The 14896-nt window shown below is 38.2% G+C and overlaps 1 protein-coding gene across 1 annotated transcript; it reads left to right on the top strand.

Annotated features, from left to right (window-relative positions):
* Positions 1-50: 50 nt before the first annotated feature.
* On the top strand, positions 51-14447 carry LOC145483708 (centrosomal protein CCDC61-like). The gene is made up of 17 exons (XM_081462253.1): positions 51-243; positions 785-867; positions 2768-2940; positions 3729-3834; positions 3917-3963; positions 4063-4198; positions 5071-5151; positions 6322-6404; positions 7682-7818; positions 9359-9389; positions 9515-9565; positions 9989-10107; positions 11716-11839; positions 12736-12814; positions 13013-13047; positions 13958-14034; positions 14109-14447. Exons 1-17 carry the CDS (start codon positions 66-68, stop codon positions 14204-14206), a joined length of 1638 nt encoding a protein of 545 aa, XP_081318379.1. The 5' UTR covers positions 51-65; the 3' UTR covers positions 14207-14447.
* The last annotated feature ends 449 nt before the right edge of the window (positions 14448-14896 follow it).

The following is a 14896-nucleotide window of genomic DNA, read 5'->3' as shown; positions in this document are numbered from 1 at the left end:
TATACTAATTAACTGACAGTTATTACAGTTGGTACTACAGTTAAGCTAAGCGAATACATACCGATATGAATTCTAGCGTGAGATCCGAAGGAATTGATCCGTCCGTTGTGAGTTCTAGGCATGTATTTCGCGGGATAGAGTACGTTGTCACCCTCATGATTGACAGCGACAAAGAAATATTTGTCCTTGAAGTCGAAGACAGGCTTACATCCGATCAATGGAGAGGACAGTTTGATGCCAGATGTAAGTTGGAAGTAAAAGACATGAGTCTTTAATCACTGTTCCTTTTGATGCGAACTTAAATAACATAATTAACATGTTACCAGTGTAAAACGCAAACTGCAGACCGGGGGTAAAATGCAGACTGAAGACTATAGACTTTTTAGCTGAATCACTGAGAGCCAACCGTAAATTTAAACAGGCTAGCCTGAGCGTTATTTAGGCTAACCTGAGTGATATTCAGGCTAACTGGACTGCAGACTTTCACTGCGATTAGCCTGAATAACCCTGTTTACAGTTGGCACTCGATACTGGAAATAACACAGTATTTACTTATAAAGTCTGTAGTCTGCAGTTTGCATTTTACCCCCGGTCTGCAGTCTGCAGTCTGCAGTGTGGTTACCAATTCAAGTTTTCAATAATTGGTTAATTCCCTGCTATAATTTCTGGGACTTTGGCAGCTCACTTCTGAATATTAGTTGACAGTCTAATTTTATGGTTGCATCAGTTACTTGCCTTGATTGAGTCCTAAGGATTATGTAAGCTTAGTTATATTTATTTTCAGATATTGAAGACTTGACCCATAAAACTGGGAATTTCAAGCAGTTTACGGTGTTTGTCAACATGCTTGAAAATGCACTTTCAAAGGCAAGTATTATTTCTACAGTAGAATCCTGTGTTTTGACTACTCATAACTGAACTACAAGTAGTTCCTCTTTCACTTAGTTTGTTGAGCAAGACTGTAAATAAACCACCAGAAAAGAAGGCTGTGTGAAATCCTGAGGGTGCAAAGCATGCGAAAGGAGGGACTACCGACCAAGCCAGAGAGTTTGAATTATGCATTGCTCTCACAATGCAAAAATATGATTGCCTTGCCTTATGTTAGGAGTATAATTGACAATGTGTTGTCAACATTCAAGATGCATGTGACGTCTTGGAGGAATTTTTATCTCACTTTGTGAGAATAGAAAGCTTTGGAACCGCAGCAAATCAAAGCATTGGAATTGCATCTCACAGGCTGTGATGTTCTTGCGATTTTACCAAGAGGTCATGGAAAGAGTTAGATCTATCAAGTGTTTTGTTTTGCAAAGCTTTCCGCCTCAAACCTGAATGCAGACATTTTAGTGATTTCATCGCTCAACTTCATCATTGAAGAACAATAATTTCAGTGCATATGAATTGACTGAGCTTGGCTTTCCTGCTGTCCATTTGGAAGATTAAACTGGACTTTCACGTGAAAAGGGACATTCGCTTGAAACATTCTGCTGTTATCGGCAAACATGTTAAGTCCTGCAATTGGGTGATCTTCTCTGTCTAATACATAACATAATTCTTTGTAAAAACTCTGCCTGGAACAACATTAAAATTTACACTTACAGATGCAGCAAAAATTGTTACAAGATACCTCCTTTGTTGTCTTCTTTTCAAAACTTCTTTGGCAGTTTCACTTTACGAACACTAAACAAAGATATACTTCTTGCGACTTGGTTTTGCTTGGCTAGTTGAAGAATAGAGTGATTTCACTCAAGACATTTCCTGGGCTTATTGACAACAGGCGATAATAAGAGGACGCCAAGATAAGGAATCCTATTGGGAACGTGTAATTAGATTGAAAATTTACACCAAAAACTCACTTAGCGATGAAAGACCAAACTCTCTATCTTAGTCGGTAGTCTCACCTTTTGCGTGCTTCTCACCCCCAGGTTTTTTTGTTCGCAGTTTTCTTTTGTGTCACGCACGATGCACTCAGCAAACGAGGGACTACTCATAGTCTAACTCATAACTGAATGATTGATAAAATTGCTATTCAAATAACCTTATTGAATTAATCTTGTACGTGTTCATAGTGGTGTTAAACAAGTTAATCTAGTAGCAAAACAATAAGACTAAACTTTTAAGTTCAACACCATTCTGATATTAACAGCATTTTTAGTAACACCCCCACCATAATCATTTAATCTGTTCAGTTTAAACTTGGGTCTTGCAGAATGAGGCTAGTAAAGGTTGAATGCATGAATTTGGTGCATGTTTGCTATTGTTCTCTTCTCCTGAAGTGAACCAAAGTAACTTGCATTTTGGTCATCAAAGACCAGAATAAATAAATCAGTGACATTGATGTGTAATCAGAGGGTAATCAATGATCAGTCATTTGAATGATATTGGTCATTTATGCTTATTGCTGATGATCAAAGTGTAACTGTCAACAAAGTGTGGCTACAATCCTCTAGTCATTGATTGCATTGATTAACATTATATGTCAAACATTTATATAAAATAAATAAAATTAGATAAATAAGTTGTACCACTTGAATATCAGACTTTTTAATATGATTTATGGTGGAAAGTATCCCTGTATGACTTGTGTTAAAACTATAAAATGTAAGTTTGTTTTGGAACAATAATAGCATATCCTTACATTCTCTATAATAGCGTACAGTCTCTGGCACTGAATAAAGCAATTGGTATTTAATCTAGTCGTGGAAATAAATAGATGACTCCTTCTCTTGTTCTTCTAGTAATTCACTGTGTTGATTATAATTTTTCTCAGAGTAGTAACTCAGTATCTGTGGACCTTTTGACGTATGGTGACCTTGAATCATTGCGTAAACAACAACATCACAGAACTGGCTTTGGAACACAGCATATTCCTGGTGCAAAAACAAGATCACAACTTCATTCCAAGAGATACCTTATTATGACATATACTGTTGAATTTGACAGGTTAGCTATAGGTAACTTTTATAAATTGGCATTATGAATCTTATCAGTTGAGAACTGCTTGCCTGTGTGAATATGCACTGGTGTTATTAGGTGTAAGAAGGTGGCTAACAGCATCAGTTAAATTTTTTAAGTGGAAAAGGCCTTCAATAACTTTTGTATCACTACAAAGGGGAAATTGTATAGAGTTGAAACACACTTGGGCTTGTGAGTGTAGCAGAACATGTAGCTAAAGGGCAATTAGACTGAATATTCAAACATACCAATGTATGCAAGTGTTTTGAATGTGATGTGTGGCACCCCTTGCCATATTGAGCTTTGACTGCTTTTCCTCTTCCCTCCCACCCCCAGGGTGGGTACTCTCAGAAAAATTGGCTGGGGGTGTGCGTCCTCTTCCCAAATCCCTTACTCTATTTATGACCAAAATCTGCAATTTTCCCTACCCTATTTATGACCAGACCAAAAATGCGATACCCCATTTTAGACCTGCCTTGTAATTAGTTCCCTAGTTCAGACTAATGTCAAACTGCCGTAAACATAATTTGTAAAGGGATTTTGTTGATGTTCTTTTTGGGAATGATGAAAAAGTGGCTTCTTCTTAAAAAACGTACCCAATTCAAGACAAGAGTGTGAAAACCATACCCTATTTATGACCAAAACACCTGAAAATCCATATCCTTTAGGGGTGCACATACCTATGTAGCCCATATAAGGGAGTACCTCCCCCCGGCTCCCACCCTCCCCTCAGAGATGCAGAGTTAAGTTGATCCTGTCACAAATGATACTTACAGGATACATTACCCACTTCCTTTGCCATATGTGGGAAAACCAGATCCAGTGCAGCTACAAGAGACTATAAGAAAACTAAGAGAAGAAAACCAACGTCTTAAAGAACAGGTAAGTATTGGAAGATCACTCAGCTGTTTTAGTTAGCACCCAGCCAAAGGCTTTACTTTTAACCAACACATGTATTTTGCAGCTCATGAAAGGTTCAAGAACCTCTGCACTGACTCACCTTCAAAAGGAGTGAGTAAATTTCTTTTAATACCAAGGCTGTAACATTTCTGGATGTTATGATGAAAATTGGATGGAAAATGTCTACTTATCTAATGTTTGGTCATTTAGGAATGACAAGTTGGCCAAGGAAAAGATGGAAATAGAAAAGAAGTTTGAGACATTTCAACGGGAAGTGAAACATACTTCCAAAGCAAACACAGCCAAGGAAATCAGAGTGTTAAAAAAAGTTGTACAGAATCTTGAGGTAAGTTTAAAAAATGCAATATCCCTTGGGTAACATGCAGGATTAGGTATACATTATTGCTTTAGAAATAGAAAACATGTACCACGTTTCTACTGAGTTATAGAAACACGAGTGGAAGTTTGGGAGAACGAGAAATGCTGTGGGAACACGAGCTGCAGGCAAGTGTTTCCACAGCTTTTTCAAGTTCACCCAAACTTTCACGAGTGTTTCTATAACTCGATCGAACCACGGAGAACATGTTTCCTATTTCTTTTAGAAAATGCCGCGACAAAAAAAAGGGAAACAACTTTTTACTTTGGTCATCAAAATGTAAATTCTCTTTCCTCGCGCCATCATTACATCAACAGCTCGTGCTAGTTCTGTGTTTCTATGGAGTTACAGAAACACAATTTTTAACTAATCAGCACATGTATTTTCTTGGGGCTGTTTTCTAAACTACATTATTCGACCAGAGGACCTACAGGTAGAAGTATCTTAATTCTTTGTGATCGAAACCCACACTAACATGTTACTCTATGTTTCTTTGTGGTGTAATTACTATAATCTATGTTTTCTTTTCCAAATTATTTTTGTAATATTAAAGGAAATAATAAATATTTTAATTTGTTGTTTCTGCATAGTTTTAGAAATTGATATAATTATTGTTAATAAAAACTATGCATTTTGGATTTCCCAATTACTTTTAAGAACTCGACTGTGTTCCATTGAATGCTACTAACATTTGCCTAGTATTCTAATTACTGCCTGTACCAGTAAAACAGTAATAACATTATAACATAATTATATAATTTTTGTAGTCTCCAGTTTGGGCCATTTGCTCTGGAAAATAATTGACTTTCAACTCCATAATCCGCTTACTTTTCATTATTTAGAGTGAACTAATGAAGGAGAAAAACAAATATCAAAGAACAATCAATAAAAAAAATGAAGAACATAGGAATGTAGTTGAGGAGGTGAGTTAACAGTGAAATAATGGCAGCAGTATCCCTTTCACTCATGAAATCCACAACTTTATTTATGACATAACAAGTACCAGTTGTATTTGTATTTTCTATTTATCCACTTAAAGATTGACATACAACAGTGTTACAACAAAATGCACAAGTTTATGATATGTAAGCTTGACTTTATACAGAGCAACCTGTCCCTCTTAGTCAAGTCTTCCATAATGGAACACATCAGAACTACTTTTGGCCAGAATTTTACTTCTGTTTTAATTCATTTTGTTCAAGTCTGTTAAGGTCTGTAGGAGCTCTAATCCATTGTTAACATGCCAAGTTGGTTTGTTCATAGAAACACAAATCTTAATTATGGTGTTTATATCAGCTTTGCTTTTTTATTGGTGTTGTTCACATTATCATTTCACTTAAAACTAATCTGAAAACTTAATATGTGTAAAGTGATTCACGATCATTTCATTGTTTCACTGCTCCTTAAAGGAATCTTTATATTGTCATCATTGGTGTAAGCTGTTCAGTTTCTGATTGAACTGTCGGTTCTTACATTGAAAGTACAGAGTTAAACTGTCCCAAGGAATTTGAGCCCAACATTTTGTGTGATGAAGGGTTGAAAATTCAACTTTTTAAAGAATGTATGGACTCATTAGCACTCTTGCCACCATGAATTGATGCAGTCTTCAAAAGCCAATATCTTCTTCACAGTATGAATACTCCAACTAAGGCCACCAAAAGAATTCTGTTCAACTTGGCAAATGAAAACCTTGGATGTTAAGAAGTGAGTTTCCACAAATTATTGATCCAAGCAAGCACCACACAAGGAAGTAACAAACTGCTGTTAGACAATTTGCAAAGAATTTGTGGATCATGTTTACTGTCTTGTCCGAAATGTTGGTTGATATATCGGTCGAGAGTCTGTTGATAGGCAACCTATTTATTGGCCAACACTCGGTGGACAGTCGGTCAACAGTCAGTCGATAGTCAGTCGAGAATCGGTTGACAACCGGGCTATAGTCGGTCAATATATCAACCAACTATGGGCTGAGTGTCAGTCAATATTTCATAGAGACATATCGGTCACATGTCGGTGGTATATCCACAACAGGAGATAAGCACACCCTAATTATCAGGTTGTTAATGATCATTATTCTATAATTTATATTGCAGCTAGAAGAAATCCGTGCAAATGAGCGTAATTTAAGAGCGAGATGTAGAAGCTTAACAAATGAACTTGCAGTATTAAAACGAGGGTGAGTGTTCTCTTTTCTCTGAAGAGTCTATATTATAAATTGAAATTCTACCAGGAGGGGTACTCTTTAAATCTTTGGGTAGAGTTGTGCCCTTGGGACATTGAAACCCTTACTCTAATCTAGACCATGATCACCTTGATTTTGCAACCCTATTCAGGGCTCAGAAAAAGTGCTGTCCGGTTGTCCCGGACAAGAACATTTTCCTGCCGGTCGGGACAAGTAACTTTTCAGTCTTACTTCCCCAATGGGCAAAGTACCAGGCAAAGTGTCTGCCATTTAAATAAGGGCAAGCAAGATTTGGCAGATTCGAGAGCTGCTTGTCCAAAGGGCAAGCTAGAATTCAAGTTGTTTTTTAAGCCCTGCTATTCTAGACTAAGCACCAATAACCCCTACGGTATCCCATACTAATTTCAATGCAGAATCTTTATACTATTGTAGTCTAACATATACTAACTAAACAGCTATCTTACAAAGTTAATACAACAATGACAACAACAACAACAACTTTATTTAATACTCATACATACATTTTGATTGCATTTATATACAAGTGCCAAATAGTTGCTGCTTGATCAACTGTCCAGTGTTAAGTTAACCGAGACCACTGAATAAAAATACCGCTGAATAAAAATAGGCAAGACTCATCTGCACCGTATTAGTGTTAATCTGAAGAAAATAATCAACAAAATACCCATACCCTATCCCAGACTATTTTCAATGCAAAAACTTTATCACTATTGTAGTCTAACATACACTAACTAAACCAATATCTTACAAAGTCACTTCTGAGTTTCAGTTTCTATTATGGACCCTGAGTAAAGAACCCTGTTCTGGACTAAATCGTTTTATACACTAGCTACTTATTTGGTAAATTGTACCGTATTCTAGACAAAAACTATCTAATTTCTCTACCCTGTCCCAGACTAACCTGCCTTAAAACCATACCCTTCACAGTGGCACATACCCTCACGGCCCCTGGACCCATATAGCTTATATATGGGAGGTGTCTCCGGGGGTTCTACCTTTCTTAGATTTTTCTTATGGTAATCAACTTGCTTCATTGAGGTTAAGCATGTTTTAAAATAAATTTTTTGTCAATCTCACCTGTCCCATAGACATGGAGAAGTGAAGATATTTTGTGATGTCATTGCATGTACTGATTGCTGTGATTTACCACACAATCATAGGGCCATTTTGACTAAAGACACTGCTAAAAATCACCCATGTAAAATGTGTGAAAGAACATTGAACAAGTTGAGTCTTTTTTCAATTCTCAGAACTAGACCATCACCAGCCCAAAGTAGTAGCTCAGCTGCTAGGAGAGGCCGGGCTCCCCGACGTTCTATTTCTCAAGAAAGGAGACCACCTTCTAAACAGTCTTCAGGCATGCGCAGTAGAACACCTTCACCAGCAGGTGAGTTCTAGGAGCTGCTTGTTTTGTTCATTTGATGATCTGCTTGACGGGTATCCATCTCTCATTAGGGTATTGTATTTTCACAAATGTCATCAACAAACAACAATGTGAAACTATGAAAAGTATTTTTCACTCAGTCTTTTTACCTATAAAACAGCAGACTTACTAATATAGCTTTAAAGTGGTTATAACCTCAAGCCATGTTCAGTACCACATAAAATGCCACATAATTTCTTTTCTGCATTGTTTTAGAACTGAAAAAGCAGGATATTCTTCAATATGCTGTTTTGTCAAACAATCATAAATAAAAGTTTTATTTACAAGGCCATTAAAAACATAGGAGGCAGTGATTGACTCGTCTTTCCGCAGAGTATACTGTACCAAAACAAAGTTATGACCTAGCTAGAAAAGCTGCTCTATGAAGGTCAGCATAACTAAGTGTACATCATAATCCAGTGATGCATGTTCATGGTGCGCCTCTTCATTTCTATCAGTAATGTTATTAAACAATTGATTCATGCATTAGTGTACAAGAAGCACTCGGGAAGTTTGAACAGAAGTTAGACTTGCTCTCAACTGCATCTCGAGCAACTCTTATGTGTCAGTCAATTCCAGCAGTGTCCATCCCCACCCCCCGGGGCTAACCCCTGGGCATTAGCATTTTTTTTTTTTAAAAAATGGGCAAATTCCCCAGGGTGGGGACACACAAGCTGTCTAAATGCCCCAGGGTGGGGAAAAAGAAAGAGGGTAAATGCCCCGCCCCCGAGATCGTTGCCTTCCAACACCTCTGCAGTTTTTTATTAATCAGTGAATAAAGCGTTCAACATTTCAGTATTTTAATGCAACGGTAAGACTTCAAGGACAACAGTACGTGTTAGTTGATTCTGATTATATTTCTTTATATTTTGTTTTTAACAGTTTGCTAGAGGATAGCGTGACGTTAAATATTTTGTTGTATAAAAACCATTTGTTTTGAATATTTCGACTAGAACAACGACAATCCCGTTAACAATGTTTGCAATAAAACAATTATCATTGTTTTAGAAATCTCACAACTTTAATATTTTATTTCAATACTTGATTATAAACAGTTCGTTGAAGAAATACCTAAAATTGAGAAAACATACCTTTAAAAACATCTAAAAATTTCTATAGTCCCTGACGGACAAGCCATTGTTCGACAAACGCCTCGTCTTTCCCGACGAACTCATCCATAGCACTTTCGAAAAAACGTGTGTCAAATGCCCGGGGATCGCCTCGGGATGCGCAAATGCCCAGCCCCCAGGCCGCGATAAAATTGCGAATGCCCCACCCCCGGGACTGATGTGAGCATATGTCCCGCGGTTGCCCGGGGGGGGGGGGGATGGGCACTGCTGGAATTGACTGATGCATTACGCTTCCTTAGTGCTCTCCAAACTTTCCGCGTGCATCATAACTCGGTGTTGATACTTAAGCCTGTCTGAATCAATTGTTGTTTTGTGGCATTCAGTATTTTTAAGGCTTTGAACCATTTTCTAATCCTGTTGATACATATTTCTAGTTGGAAGAGCTCCACGGTTTGACCCAACAGCGTATCCTTTTGATTTCCGAAAAGTAACTATTAATTCTAGTTACTGAACAGATACATGACGGAAGAACTTTGCACAATTTAACGTGCTTGTCCTGTCCACTGAAATATTTCTTAATGACTGCAAAGATATGTCAAAGAAAAGCAAAGGAAACAGAAGGAGATGGACGAAGCCAGAGGGTGAGTTGAACAAAGCAACATGGCTTATGTTTCTGTAGACAAAGAAATACTGCATTATTACGAACCTGCTACTATCGGGACTTAATGTTAGAAGAACTGAGCAGCTTAAAAATGCGAAAACGAAATTATTCATGCTTCAAAATGAAGTGACAATGATGACAATGGGATAAAATCACAACATTCTTCAATTATCTTGAAAACATGTATTCATTTTAAACAAATAAGAAGTTTATCACAGTAGTGTCCATGATAGTTAGTTAGCTTGGAGTGGTTTGTTTTTTCTGTTTCAGTTTGGGATAATTGAAAGCAGAGGCAACATGCACCAGGGAATAGTTATATATATATTTTTAGTAGGTTTTACTAAGTTAAAGTATGTATTGAGTAGACATTGCACCTGTGGTCTTTAATTATTTGACAATATAGGCGAAAAAGATCCTATTCCAGTGGATCTGGGACACGAGCTCGTTCAAGGTCCCTATCAGCAGATCGCTTACCTCGTAAAGGCCCAGGGTCAGGAAGAAAGAACCCCAGCTTGTGGTCGGGTATGATTTGTTTTTACTTAATTTATTATCTGTATCTCATACTTTAGCCTGCGTTGCAGAAATTTCTTTCCCATTTTCGAGTTGTGGAGATTGAACAAGCAAGCGAGCAAACGAGCGCGCCTGAGGCGAGCCAAAAAAATTGGTAGAAGTGGGGAGGGATGAGAAAAAAAGGAGATGAAGCTTATTTTTCGCACTTGGCCGCAGTTTCGTTCGCTTTGTGTGCTTTTGCAAATAATGAACACCTGCAGGCTATTCATCCTCCTGTCAACAGACCATTTTTGTATTCTCGGTATTGGACTGGAACTAGCATGCAACTGAGGCTAATGCGGGGAGTCTTTTCGAATGCAAATGACATAAATCTCTTTTTAATGATATTTCCTCACATTAGCCTCAATTGCAAGCTCGTTCCAGTCCAATACCGAGAATACGAATATGGCCCGGCTAGTCAGTTGAGAACATTAATAACTACTTATTAACCGAGATTGAGGTCTTTACCGGAAAATCTCAAACCGAGACCATGCTGTATTGACCTCGCTATCGCTCGGTCAATACGGCAAGGCCGAGGTTTGAGATTTTCCCTTTAAGACCGAAAGTTCGAGGTTAATAAGTTGTTTATTATGGCTTTTTGCTCTGTCTTTGCAGGCCCGTAATCGACCCGTGGGCATTACGGGAGAATAATGCCCTACAATTAGCCAATCAGCGCGCGCGTCAGGTCAGCTACAAACACAAGCCATATAATAAAACCTTTATTTATGTAGAAAGTTACAGTCTTAATATTTAGAAAAAGCACATATTAATAGCGGACTGCCTTTTCGTTAAAGTTTTGTAGATTTTCAGCGGATAACTGTGCACCGTAATCATATGTTACATGCTAAGCGCAGTTGTTGACCTGGGTCAGCGAGAGCAAGAAAAACAGGCATACGGTCCATGTAGCGTTATTGTTTTGTTCCAGGTGATTGTCATGTGACAGTTGAAGTCTTTGCTCTTGGAATTGTTAATCTGTTGCATAAGAAATGTCACTACACCAGCAAGTGATGAAGGAATCACAGAATAGATGATTGCACCGCAGTCTCTAGTGTCTTTTTCGTACGTTTCTTCACTTTTGAATCTATCAATCAAGCATGTTCACATCACTTCGGCTTGTCTATTTTTTAATGTTACCAAAACGAAGGTATAATGCAACAAATACTCCGGTAAAAGAGAACACACGGGAAACAATAAGCGCTTAATGACTTGCGTCAAGAGAAACAGTGATTTTTGTTTCCCCGAGACCCTCACTGAGGTCGAGCCAAACAAAACTCACTGTTTCCGCGGAGCCAGTCGTTAAGTGTTTTGTTATAACTCCCAACTCAAAAATAGGAAAAAAAAACCCTGCGAAAAAATCGTTTGCTTGACGCCGGCTGGCACACAAATTTGCTACAGATTCAAAGAGCACGACCTGATCACGTGTAAGTCGAAAGTTCAAGTTGTTGTTTCCCACGGGGTTAGCGAGTTTTTTTCGCCCCAGGGAGTTAGTGAGTTTTCACCAACGGCACGTGACACGTTTTCCTCCAATCGGAAAACGAATTTGAGTTGGGAGGTATCACAAAGCCTTTTCTCTCATCCCAGGAGGCAGGAGAACATCGTCCAATGGTAGCCTGGGCACTAGGCGCTCGTCCCAGTCCTCTGTGGATAGAGACTACTTGTCTGATGACGTAGACGGACATACGAAACCACGACGAGTGAAAACCAGGTCAGCATTTCTCTAATTAAAGTTGTCGCTTTGATGATGTTATCATGACATTTGGCATCAAAAGGTAGAGAGATGCGTGATGATAAATTGACGTCATTAAAATTACAGTTTAAAACAGGGAGGGACCTTGACTACAAACATGTCTGGTAAATGTTGCCTTCATATCCTCTTATTGTCAGGCACAATAAGTTTATATTACAAAATAAGTAGCTTCATGGTTGCCTCACGGACAGTGTAGAGTTCCTTGTGTGAAAATACCAAAAAAATTATTTCCCAGTATTGTTATCAACCGCAAAACAAGCAAAAACCCTGCAACTAGAAAAGATTATTTGAAAATATCAAGTCACGAAAATAATCGGAAGTTAGGGCAATGTGGAAATAATTATTGGTTAATATACTAATACTGTACTTCCATTTAACAATTAGGTTGAGCTCGAGCTTTCTATCGCGTGATAGTTGACGAGGGTGCAGATCGTGTCAACTATCACGCACAGAAATCGAGGGCGAATAATCGAATTGTTTTAGCATAAATCTGCTTGTCGTTCAAAACTTTACCTAAATCCTCTTCACAGACACCTCGAAAATGCCAAGAAGTGGCCGTTATTTTGTTAACAAGCACGCTGCTACGCTACTCACTATCTATCACAGAATAGATAGTGAGTAGCGTAGCCAATCAGAGAACGTCACCCGTGATAAGAACTAAAACTCGTCACAAACACGCAACCAGCACGACTATTGACGGAAAAGGAAATTTATTTTTCTACTCGACTAACAAGGCGAAGTCGCAGTGGGGGAAACTGAATCAGACATAGTTTATGTCAAAGAAGATAACTATTTTATTCATATTTCGGTGGCCCTCCATGGCTTGATCAGTTCACTTCTTTCCATCGCCCTAGGCCCATTATCGGCTCAGCTGGAAAGACGAAGACTGGTTCCAAGAAAAACTCGTGGTACAGCCCTGGGGATTCGGATATGGTATGGTTTACTTTGATGTGCGTGTAGCAGCCTTTGTCTACTCCTTTTGTCCTTCATTTAATAATAAAAGTAATTTATACACTGGACATTTAACGTTAACATTGATTCTTACCATGGGAAAAAGGAGAAAACAGAGAAAACAGAAACGCTGTCTAACCTAGTGTCTAGCAACTTAAATTTTATTGTGTTTTGTTTTAGGAGCGAGGAACAGCAGTGAAAGTAGCCACAGTACCGTATCCTTGAATGTGGAGCAGTTTTTAGTTAACTCAAATCAGACCAATTCCTTTCTGTCAAAAATACCCGCCTTAGGTTATCCACTCTTAATCAAGAAGCCGATCTGTGTACTGATATTAAATTTTTGTGAATCTTGGTGAATTGCAGAAACAGAATGGTGTACAGTAAGGTATGGCCATGTTTTAGTTCCGGTGAAAAGGAGCATTCTGATTATTTGTCCAGTCCATTTTGTTTTGATATGTGTGGCAACACACGAATAGGTTTCATCGTTCGTTCCTTTTTAATCAAAGAGCTCTATGAGCAAACTCGTGAATTTGGCACTGAATGATGATTGGTAAGAGCTAACCTTTGCGTAATATGGAATTAAACTTTACATAAAATAACACTGATATTTAACACAGTCAAATTACAAGAAGCAACAACCAAAGGCAAAACTTCTTTAAAAATAATGATTCTGACAGTAAATTTTCACAAAGATCTTTTCTCCAGACTGCATGTCCTCAGCAGAACTGTTTACCAATGCTGTGAGATAATGTTGAAAGATGAAAGTCGTGCAAAACAACAGTATTTGCTGTTTGTTCCGTATTAGGGGAAATATTTTGGTGCTTATTTACTTTGCAAATTTCATTGATGTATCCATAGTATTACACTACAATGTGTGTTGCCTTACTTTGCCATGTGTGTTGTGTTACATAATCATGTGTGTTGTGTTACATTGCCATGAGTGTTATGTTGTGTTATATGCCATTGGTGTTGTGTTAAAGCCATGCGTGTTTTGTCATATTGCCGTGAATTGTGTACCAATCGTTTTTCACTTCTTGGCCCGTGCTGAGTTTTGCTGGCACTTTATAATTTCTAATTCCCTTTGGAATTGTAATCTCCCATGTAATTTCTTAACGTATTTCCTAGCTATTCAAGTACACCAGAGAATAGTCGAACACACTCCAGAGGTTCAGAGAAACACCGTCACGCCACGCCTTTACGAGGTTAGCTGACTTGTTATTCTAACTTGTATGACAGTGCAGTTATCATCCTAACATTTGGTTTTCTTTTCTTCAAGACATTGGGAACGAGTCCCTGAATCGGTCAGCGGAGATGATGGAAATTGATGCGCGATTGAACGCACTGCAGAAGTTTATGAAAGAAAATATGCCTTGATGCCTTGATGCCTTAGCACTTCACTTGTCTCATATAATCACATCCAGAGTATCGAAAATGATAACTGCCCACCTATATGTACCACAATATTTCATCGTACTCTAGAAATCTAGGAAATGATTTTCATTGTAAATAGATCATTTTACTAATTCTTAAAGTATTATGCTGTATTTTAGGCTGTTGTATCTTAATGTAAGTAAATGTTTTAAAGTCGACCCAATTAAACCCAACTAGGAACTAAGGGTTGTCTTGCTTAACGACTGCTGAGTACGACGGCATTACATCTGTCATGTCCAGCACATTTTGACCACGCTTTAAAAGGTCATCGGAAAAGCCATGAAGGCGAGCTCACGTAAAAATCTCAAATTAATTTATATAAACTGTAGTTTGGTTGGATTTACTGCCCGCTCTTGGGTGTTCCATCCTGTCTCTTTTGTGCCATTTTTTTGTCCTTGGTCTGTCCAGTGGTCCCTTTCTGATTCCCTCGTGCGTTCCATTTTTCGTTCTCCTTTTCTCCTTTTTTTTTTTTACGCTCCTTGTTGCTTTCCGTTGTGCTTTCAGTCGTGCATCTCAGCCAGAGCAGCCCCTTTTTTGTTTTTTATGCTAACGTTTTTAACTTCATACTTTTGTTTTTCTCGCAAAAGGTGAGTAACGTGAAACTTTTGTTTTTCCGAAAACACACGGAAGATG

This window comes from Orbicella franksi, chromosome 4 (genome assembly GCF_964199315.1).
Source record: "Orbicella franksi chromosome 4, jaOrbFran1.1, whole genome shotgun sequence".
NCBI classification, from domain to species: Eukaryota; Metazoa; Cnidaria; class Anthozoa; order Scleractinia; family Merulinidae; genus Orbicella; species Orbicella franksi.
This window is presented reverse-complemented; position numbering and strand designations above follow the sequence as displayed.